Raw genomic sequence first — 11,313 nt, 5'->3', positions numbered from 1 at the left:
GATCCAAACAGGGGATTTCAAACCGTCGTGTTGTATGGAGAGTCTCAAGCGATTGTCTTCTTTGGGTTGACATTGTCGCTTGAGTGTGGTGAGCAACGAATCCCACACCCCAGTGATGAACCCTTCTGCTTTCTCTAACGGTACTTCGGACTTGAAATCTTTAAACTTCACCGTGTATTTGTAAGCTGTGGTTCTAAATTTTCTAGAGGAGCGCTTTTCGGTCTCTCGAATGGAATAGTATTTATCAGTGTTGACTAAGGGTGGCAAACTTTGTTTAGAGGGTTTGGATTCTGGTTCACTCATGTCCTCTTCAAAATCACTGGCATGAATTTGTGCCAAGACTTCAGCCCTGGTACGAGGCGATAGATCACGTTTCTGCCTCTTACTTTCTTCTTCTTTCTTCTCAAATGAATTGGATCGTTTCATCTTGAGTGCAAAACGTCAAATGACTCAAGTTTAAACACCATAGACTAATTTATAGTCATGGCAGACCAGCGTATATAAAAGGGTGTGTCTTGTCCTTTCACTATTCATTTCACTCTCAAACCGAGCACAACGATGGAAGAGACTAGCCAAATCGAACGTTTCGTCAGAGCTTTGCGAGGGGTCATTAGAAAATTCTCTTCAGACCAGCCGACGGACTAATCTCCTTCCTTTCAGGATAAAAGTCAAGATACTTGCTATATCTGTCAAAAGAAAGGGCATTGGTCTTCAGAGTGTCCAGACCGTCAAAAAAGAAAAAAACGGGCTAGAAAAGACAAAAGTCAAGATACCTGTTATTATTGTAAAGAAAAAGGACATTGGTCTCCAGATTGCCCAAAAAAGAAACAAGAGGAGTCAGAAGAAAAGAGAAATTCTTCAGAAGAAGAGAGGGATTCTTCAGACGAAGAAAGCAGCCAGGTGAAGAAAAAGAAACAGGAGAAGAAAAGAAGAAGGGAAGAAAGTGAGGAGGAAGAGGAGGAGGAGGAAAAGACTGACGGTGAAGAAATTTAAAAAACAGAGAGACTAAACAATGAGACAGAAGAAGTGTATGAACTTTTTAAAGTGCTCTGTTGTGAATTGTGAATTGGATTGTAAATATTGATAAAAGAATAAATTAATTATATATGGTAAGTGTCTTTGGGTTTTGATTTTAAAATAAGAACGTACACTCACGCACTCATACACAGACACGTACTAGAGGGGTAAAATGGGTTGGGTTTTTTTTGAGTTAGTGGCAAATTGAAAGTGTATCTCTTTTCGAGAGACGTGGGTGGCCCTGAAAAGGGCCTTTTTTGGTGTAGGGGTGAGTTTAAGCAATCAACTTTAACTGTCTTAAGCCTTTGCCACGGCCGAGGCCTACTTCTGATGATGATGATTTGGTTGAAATCACTAAGGGTGGTACGGTAGGCTTAGTCACAGGGTTGGCGTGCCTAGCTCGGGTAGGTCGTATTCTCTTCGGTCGTGATAAGGAAGTCTGATACATTTGTTTCAGACTTCTTAACTCCGCTAAAATGTCCAACAGTACCGTGACGGTTTGACTTTCACCCTCTTGTTTCTTTGCTGCTTCTTCTTCTTGTTTTTTTCTTACCTCTTCTTCTTCTTGTTGCTGTAAAAGAAAAGCTTGTTCCGCTTCCTTCTGCCGCTGTATAAATTTCTGCAATTCTTCTTTCTGTCTCTGTCTAAAATTCTCCACGTGCGGTAATGAAGGTGACGAAGGTTCCGTAACAAATTCTTGCGAGGTAAGAAAATCCACAAAATCCCAATTCACCTCTTCTGAAAGTAAGTCCGTGTTCCCTTGGGCGGTCTCCACTGCTGGCGCACCCCAATGGATCGTTTTCTGAGTTTCCGTCATGTTGAATCACTGTCGCATAGATTGACTGCACACAGGCGCTAGCGAATCTATATAGACCACGTGACGTCACAGACTGCTCTCTTCCGATTGGATGCGGGCTGACTGAATTTTGCAACGCGTGTTTGGATTGGTCAACAAACTCAATCCGTTTCAATCCTACCTCTACCTATAAATAAGTGCAGTTCACTGCATTGATTCACCTGTTCTCGGCGCCTCAAGATGTGGACCGATGTGCAATCTTCTACGCTTGTGTCTTCGATGATGTTCCGGACGGACATACCCATGTATGTCTGGTCCAAGTGGACAGGACAGACACCAGTCTGTGGATACGTAGGATCTACGTAGAAAGACAAGGATGCCTCAAAAGAGTCCTAATTTACGGTCCTACAGTGAGGCGCAGCCTAAGGACAAGAAGAAGACTAATGCGGTGCCCCTTATGTTAATGGATACATTAACATAAACCCAAAGGCCCTTTTCAGGGCCACCCATAGGTCTCGAAAAGAGATTGACTTTCAATTGCCTACCCCATTTTTTTATTTATTTATCTTTTTTATTTTTTTTAAAAAAAAATAGAGTGACCCAAGACTTTTTTCCCATGTTCAATTTCCCTTGTCCCTATATCGTCCCACGATTTTTCCCCATGTTAATTAACCTTGTCCCTAGACAGTCCCACGAACTATTGCCTAATGTTAATTCCCCTTGTCCCTATATCGTCCCAGGGGTTTTCTCCATGTTAAATTTGCATAGTCCCTATATAGTCCCAGGGGTGTTTTTAATGATAAGTCCCATTGTCCCTGAATCATCCCTATTCACTACTTCCAACAAATGGAATGCTTAAATATTTGTCTAACCGAGTTGAAGTCAGATTAGGTGACATCATACTGTAAAATATTGACTGAGGCAAATATTATATTTGTTCCGAAGGACGGTTGCTCATTGAATTGTAACTAGGAAAACTAATACATATTTCGGGTTATAGAACAGAGGAAATAATTCCACTCGAGTCAATGATATTTTCACACGAAACAAACGAAAGGGTCAGCCTCTATCGAATAAAAGAAAGTATTCCTTCTTATCATCACCTATCTCAACGAAATTAAAAACTTAGTGTAATAATGTGAATACTCACTCGGCGAACTTTCCTATTTACTATAATTTTGAAATTTCAAGAATTGAATCAATGTTTCCTATTAACGGGTTATTTCCTTTCACATATCTTTTGTTTTATGTTCATCAAACAGTGAATCAACAGTATACCCACGTTCGGAATAACAGAAAATCATTAGAAAGAAAATCTCAAATCAAACATTCAGTATAAATTCATCTCCGATGTGATAGCCTCATATGTTTTCATCAGGTTATAACACAGAAACGTATCCATAACTCAGTTGTTTATGAAATATTTTGATCGTGTTTGTCATGTCAGCAATCTCTCTCTCTCTCTCTCTCTCTCTCATTTGTTTGTTTATGTCTCTCAATCTAAAAACTACAAATGGCTTCAGTAACACGAGTACGAGCATATTCGTCAAACTACCCCAGTTACGGACAAAGATGAATAACTCTGGCAAAAGCAGATACGTAATGAAGGAGTCTTGAAAGAGGTAGGTCCCCTCGCGACTCACATTTGAATGGGAACCGATCTGGAAACGGAAAGTATCATCATTCTAAATAGTAGTTACGGTTCTCTTTTTACAAAACTTGGTATAATTTATGCATTGTTTGATGGACAAAAATCAACATGAAAATGTTTAATAAAAACCACTACAATTATACAAATAGACAATCCTTAAATTTCATAACCGAAGCGCATAAAAAGGAACGACAATCGGTAAAGTGTATTATTACATTTAGATATGTCCTACCGTATTTCTTTTATTTCGTCTCGTTTTAGGCGATGCGATGGTTCTAATGCGTATGTGAGAAACTCACAACCCCTACCCTTGTTTCCAGTAGGTTGGTGGTTCTTCCCACCGGATCCCATGTTATTCCTCATTTAAATATATTGATAATCATGTATTGCCTATCATATACTGAAAATTCTACAAAACAAACATATTCCGTACATTTCACTTTTTAATAAAGTATATGTTAGGGTAAAGTTAACATGAAACAAGACAATCATATAATAGTTAGTAATCAGTTGATCCCAAAAACACAAACCCAATTTTGGGTATGTTAAATGCCTTGTCTTAGGAAAAGTTGAATTGAAACTAAATAATTGAATAAATGGTAAATATGACCAAATTGTCATATAGCTGAAGAGCACAAATAATTCCAGTCAAACAATTATAGAGTAAACAACTTGTCCTTACTGTAGATCTCTACCCATGGAAATATTCAGCTTGATCATTTTCTCTTCTTAGAGTTCAAAGGTAAATTGTACGAAAGGCGACCTGATAAGATGTCTTTTAGTTTTTAATTCATTCAGTGAACTTTCAGAACATGGTTTTGACTACTCTGACACAATTCATTTTCTCTACTGAAATACTTAATAAAACATTAGTGCAATATGGACTAGGCTGCCTTTTAAAAGACATGGGGGCAGCCAAACGCGATTTCCACAAATATAACATGAAAACAAATCTTATTCACAGTACATGAACATAACTATGGGTGCGCAAACATTCTTTCCAATATGTGTGTTGACAATGCAAACAATGCCCCCTTACATAAGCTACAAGTCCGAAGTGGTTAGGTGAGCGCATTCGGCATCACTAGACCACAGTGCCGATTGTAGTTTTTGCAAGTAATAATGGCACAACTCCATCATAACTCACTAATAAACGTAACGGCTATTTTGAAGTACTTCTCTTTGATCTTTGCTTACACGCGTTTCATGGGCAAATTTACTTGGCAATAGCACATGCTAGCAAGTTTTCACGACGAATTTTATTTAGTTTTAATTGCAGCCATGACATATATTTAGATCGATTTTAGCGAGTCATCATGCTAAACTACGTAAGATCGAATTGAATAATAAATCGTCAAACATCACCAGGGACGGTGCAGAATGTAAGTTTCGTGACCCGATTCGGAGAGACAAAAACGGCAGGCAGATATAAGCTAAAAAGAAGACATTATTGTATTAGTCATAATGACTAAATATTTAGTAGCTTCGTTCAAATTCAACTTTTCTTCTGACAGTGCAACGCAACGTATCCTGATATTTGTATGAGTGCGTTCCAGCTATTTCGAACAAATACAAAATAGTATTGAATCATTTAAACGTGAACCAAAGAAAACACGTTATAAAGATATGAGATGTATATAACTTGCTTTGGGGTTTGGGGGTGAGGGTTTGCCTCATTTTGCAGTACACGATTGACTAAACATGCCGAACAGTACGCTTGGTTGAGAAATAATCCGGGAAACCACCAGAGAATAATCACCTACTCACGCGAAGCTACTGTACTCGCGTTGGCCGAACGCACGCTGACTGAAATAAAAAAATATACAAAATAAAATAATTATTGCAGTGATAAACATAACTTGTCGATGTTATTTCATTTTTCCTAGAGATTTGAACTTGTCTGTTTATTTTCGTAATAAAGAATTATTTAATGTTCCATCTTTATCGTTTTATGTTCAACAAACAATACGACAATAGCTATTAAAAAAAAGTCTCGCCGAAGTTGGACATTACGAAATTCCTTTCACACAAAACCAATAATCTTTCCCATCTGAGATTATCTCTCTCTGTCTCTCTCTCTCTCTCTCTCTCTCTGTGTCTTTCTCTCTCTCTCTCTCTCTCTCTCTCTCTCTCTCTCTCTCTATATATATATATATATATATATATATATATATATGTATGTATGTATGTGCGTGTGTGTGTGTGTGTGTGTGTGTGTGTGTGTGAGGGGGATAATACATAGAAAACATAGTTCATGTAATAGAAGATCACAAAAATATCACAATAAAAAGTGCCCTATTCCTTCCCTTGGGAGCCTTTTGAAAGACAAGGAATAAAACATTGATATATTTCTGATCTGCTGTTACATGAACTAATTTATATATATTTTCTTACATCCTATATATAGGATGTAAGAAAATATATATTATGAATAGATTAGGAGGTTTCAAACATGACGGTACGGATGACCATTTGGTAGATATTAAATCAGACAGATCAGTAGATAGTTTGATGGTAGGAAAAATAGCATTTTTAAGCAGGTAGATACGTTAAAAATTTACGTTTTTCCTAACATTTACCTAAAATCCCAATCATGGTTAGAATAGTTTACTTTGTATTCCATGTTAAAAGAAGTTGTACAGTTGGCGTTTTTCCTAGAGTTTTGAACTTGTCTGGTTTTTTTTCTTAATAAAGATTTTTTTCATTTTCCATCTTTATCGTTTTATGTTCAACAAACAGTATGTCAATAGCTATAAAAAAAGTCTCGCCAAAGATTGACATTACAAAACTCCTTTTACACAAAATCAATATTAAATCTTTCCCATTTGAGATTCTCTCTCTCTCTCTCTCTCTCTGCCTCTCTGTCTCTCTTTATGTATTCTGTATCTCTGTCTGCCTCTCTCTCTCTCTCTCTCTCTCTCTCTCTCTCTCTATATATATATATATATATATATATATATATATATATATATATATATATATATATATATATATATATATATATATATATATATTGGATGTAAGAAAATATGTATTATGAATAGGTTAGGAGGTTTCAGAAATGACTGTATTGATGACCATATGGTAGATATTAAATCAGATAAATCAATAGATAGTTTGCTGGTAGGATGGATAACACGTGGACATTTAAGCAATTAGATACGTTAAAAATGTACAATTTTTCTAACATTTACTTAAAAACCCAATCATGGTTAGAGCAGTTTACTTTGTATTCCATACTGAAAGAAGTTTGTCAGTTGGCGTTATGTTATTTTTACTTCTAGGCCTCAGATTATTGTCGGAACATAAATAGCAATACAACTTATTTCATTGATCAATATAAGACAGAGTGGTGAAAATTAAAACTCAGAACACATATTATACAGCGACACATTCATACTGTGATTATCTTTAATACAAGTATATTGGCCAAGGGTGATCTAGTGTTCTAAAGCGCTCGCCTTTACACACACACACACACACGGATGCACGCACGCCTTTACGTGCGAGTATCATCTTCTCCAAATAATCAAACACCGTGAAAATGTACGGTATTCATTGGAATTTACCATCAAAAAAATTAAATAGCTTAAACAGAACATTTTTTTTAAAAAATTAGAAATGTCTAAATGGAATGTGTTCCACAGTTTACGCGCAGAGCAAAAGAAAAAGCTGGCTACTGCAGTCGTTCGAGTGCTATGTATCAGTACATTTTTTTCAAAGCTGGTCCATATATAAAGAGAATATCTTTCAGAAATAGGTTTCACAACAGATGGCAGATACTCAGGAGGCCGATTGTTTTAATGGTTTGGTAAAATGTTACATAAGTGTTGTATCGAAATACTTTGTCCAAATTGGATCCGTATTGTTGTCTTCGTACAATCTTACATGACTGTGTTAGTGAGATATGTATTGAGTCATCTAATGTTATCTTTTCAAGAAATCCCCCATGTGATAGATCCATACCCAAGAAGAATCAGAATGGATTTACTTAAAACAGAATTTGGTATTCATCATCATTATACTCAGATAATTTACCCATATATATATATATATATATATATATATATATATATATATATATATATATATATATATATATATATATATATATATATATATATAGTGGAAATAGCGGTACAGATGTGATCAATATCATGCTATTTAGCAAATAGTTTAAAGTTGTATTTAGATTAGCAGATGAGATATCAAGCCCAACCCATTCAGGTGGATAATAGTTCTCGTAATTGTACTGAAGTACTGCGTTACAGCCAACTCGCGCAGGATGAGGGTAATAACTGTTACACTTCCCGCCAGATATCCCGCCCACCATCCGTATGTTCCAATCACATGTTAGAATCACATGATCGCATGAGGCTAGAGTTGCCATGTCGACTTCCGGTACATTGCCTTCTTTGATGAAGTAGATGTCCATTTTTCGTTTACTTAGAGTTTTCTGTGACCATTTTAAATTATTTGTAGCCGCAAGAAAAATCAACTCCTGAAATTTGTCCTTCATGTAATCTATGGCGTTGTGAATATATTCTTCAGGAGTAACTACCATACCGTGATTGTAATACATTTTCTCTTCCACTAGGTCTCCCATTCGAATATGAATTCCGACTATGGTTGGAGATTTAAGTACGTTTTTCATGATACTGTTCACTTTCTCTCCAATATGATTTTTAAACTGAAACTGTTTGCGAATTTTATCCTGAACATGACTGAAGTACCTCCAAGAATGAAGATAATATCCCACTCTGTAGTTTTGTTTGTTTGGCAGTGCCATTAGAAATTTGTCAAACTTGGAACAACACGATGCTTCCTCTACCAGTTTAAACGTATCACAGAGCTTTTCATGTTCTAGTACTAACACACTCGTTAGGTCTACGATTTGATACAAAGGGTCATTTTTGCTAATTATAACTGTAAAGTTGTTCATTTCAGCTATGACTGCGAAGGAAGCAAACCGAAACATTTGGTTCCCCAACCGTCCTTCACCCATGTAGCAAACAAAATATCCAGGTGACTGTGGTGACAATTTCTTAGTTGCGGACTGGAAATCAGGGTAGGTGCTGAATCCAATCATAACAAATACTAACATAGTAAAGGACAGTAATACTCATCCTGGAAAGTAAATACGTTCTGTCTGGATGCATTTAAATAGAAAATGTGTGTGTGTGTGTATGTGATTTGGATTTTTAACGTAGCTTTAACAATGTTTCATCGCTACGATGTCTGCAGTGTGGCAGTTTATTGTGATGTCTAGCACTGGGGCATTGTGCCGCAGACATGAAGCATGATGTCCCACCCAGTCACATTATCCTGACACCAGGCCGATCAATCCTAATACTACCCTCTTAATGCTGAGCGCCAAGCGCGGCAGCTGTTAGTGCCATTTTTGTAAGACTTTTGTATGACTCAGCCGGGGATCGAACCCACGACCTACCACATCCGAGGCGGACGTTCTAACAACTAGGTCACAAGAGCGGTTTTTACATAGAAAAGGCTGGCCAGATATTTTAATATTGGGGGCACTCTTCAGATATTATCAACTTCTGAGCATGTGACAGTTGTACGGTGAAGTTGTTTTGATTTGCAACATGTGCGTGCACAATGCATCGAATTTCGGCATATCTCTACGTTACTTTCATGTACTGTGGTTGCAGTTTATATGGATATTGTACCTGTGGAAACTACATGATGTAAGCACACATGTAACCAAAATGTCTGTTCCCATGCGCTCGAAAATCAGCCTGAATTTGTCTAAAGTACACTATCTTTAGCAGTATTTAAAATAGCGAGAACTAGATAATACCAACTGCGGAAAAAGCAATGAATGAATTACCAAATATATAAAGTGAAAAAATGTATCTGCTCTTTATTTACCTATGAAGTCCACGAACTGAAAATGACCATGTGATTTTTTTTATTTCTATTTTTTTTTTTTTTAAATAAGTGCACATCTGGAGTAAGGCCAAGCTGCATACTCTATAACCCATAGTACACCCATCCTGTATACACAAAATTAAGGGGAATTGGAAGTTATTTCCACAGCACCTAAGAAATATAATGTCTTTTGTAAAATAGCCAGTCTAACTGGTGAGAAAAACAGGTGAATTCTTTCTCTTTCAAAATCTAAAACTATTCAAAAAATTAAAATAATGAGCACCACCATTCGGTCTCAACACGATATCGGAAGGATTTACATGAAATTGAAGAACAGCTAAGAATTGGATAAATACAGTATTCAACATTGTAAAACCAAGTATGATTAATTTCGTCCTCGGTTGTAAATACGGATTGAATGGTTTAGGTTTAATCTCAAGACTGTATGATATGTGTGGTGGGTACATTACAATTGCAGAGTTAATATGTAATTACGTATACAATAACAAACAACTTCTGAATTCCATGGGGGAGGGGGACGTGGTCTTTATGACCTTGCTTCACATAAATCTTGCAACACAAACTGCTAGATGTTTACCTTGCGACGGGAATTGATGAAAGCATCAATAACCGTTCCTTGAACATGTTTCACAATATCGTAATAAACATACAAAAGCAGCTTTCTATTATCACGATGCTTTGATATAATTGTTGATAATGCTTAGCCACTATTGGGCAACACTAAGTCATACTTACATTGTACTCTCGCATGGTTAGAATGAGGACCAGTGCACTGAAATTTTGACCTGTCGCAAAGTTTCTAAAAAAGAAAACCATTAGGACATTTCAAATTATACATAATTATTCACCCACCTACCAATCCATATATATATATATATATATATATATATATATATATATATATATATATATATATATATATATATATATATATATATATATATATTTAATCTTTTCCGATTTCAAATAATAATAATAATGAGGACTTTGTATAGCGCCTAATCTTTAGAAGCTCTAAGCGCTTTATAACATTAGAAAACACCTATAAGATAATAAAAACACATGATACTATTATTACAAAAACAAACACCATGAAATTAGAAAAACATTAAAAAAACATAAAAAAACCATGCTGAGAATAGTTCAGGTAGGAAAAATTATTAGGTCTTTAAGTTTGTTCTTGCCTTCGAAATAAGTGAGTTTTGAGAGCCTTCTTGAATGTGATCACTGTGTCTTTGTGTCTAAGTTCAGTGGGCAGTTCAGTCCACGTTGCAGGGCCCTGGTATGCAAAAGAACGCAGTCCGTATGACTTTGTTTTCATAGTGGGAATAATGAGTATACGATTGTCAGAAGAGGAGCGCAAGTATCTTCCTGGTGTGTACACATAGCTGAGGTCGGATAGGTATGTTGGACTAGAGTCCGACAGTGAAACGTAGCACAGAGAACAAATTTTGTGTTTGATTCTGGATCGAATGGATAGCCGGTGTAGGGTACAGAGCAGCGGGGAGGTGTGCTCTGATCGTGGTACTCTAAGTATCATCCGAGCAGCTGTGTTTTGAACTTGTTGAAGTTTCTGGAGTAGATATTGAGATTAACCAGACATAATTGAGTTACAATAGTCCAGTCTTGAAAGTACTAATGAACAAACAAGTGTTTTAGTGGCATCAGCTGAAAGATATTTGCGAATTGAGCTGATGCGTCTCAGCTCAAGATATGCAGCCTTGCATATGTTCATGACATGTTGGTGCAATGTGAGAGTACTGTCCAGAGTAACACATAGGTTTCCTGATTGTGTGAATTTAATGTTGGTGTTGCTGATATTTATTGTTTGAGGTAAAGGATGTGAATGAGAAAGTCTTTGTGTTGTGATCAGAATGGCCTCAGTTTTATCATCATTCATCTGCAGCTTGGATGGTAGCATCAACCTCAGTTGGGTGGT

General features: G+C 36.5%; 1 protein-coding gene across 1 annotated transcript; it reads right to left on the bottom strand.

Moving 5' to 3' along the window:
• Positions 1 to 7,683: 7,683 nt before the first annotated feature.
• Positions 7,684 to 8,568, bottom strand: LOC149770707 (galactoside alpha-(1,2)-fucosyltransferase 1-like; the record flags this gene model as incomplete). Its single annotated transcript, XM_089949213.1, has 1 exon — positions 7,684 to 8,568. A coding segment is annotated over exon 1 (885 nt), but the record flags the coding sequence as incomplete, so codon positions are not given.
• Positions 8,569 to 11,313: the final 2,745 nt, after the last annotated feature.

Source organism: Sinohyriopsis cumingii, unplaced genomic scaffold (genome assembly GCF_028554795.1).
Source record: "Sinohyriopsis cumingii isolate HCF-2022 unplaced genomic scaffold, ASM2855479v2 utg002478l, whole genome shotgun sequence".
Lineage (NCBI taxonomy): Eukaryota > Metazoa > Mollusca > Bivalvia > Unionida > Unionidae > Sinohyriopsis > Sinohyriopsis cumingii.
This window is presented reverse-complemented; position numbering and strand designations above follow the sequence as displayed.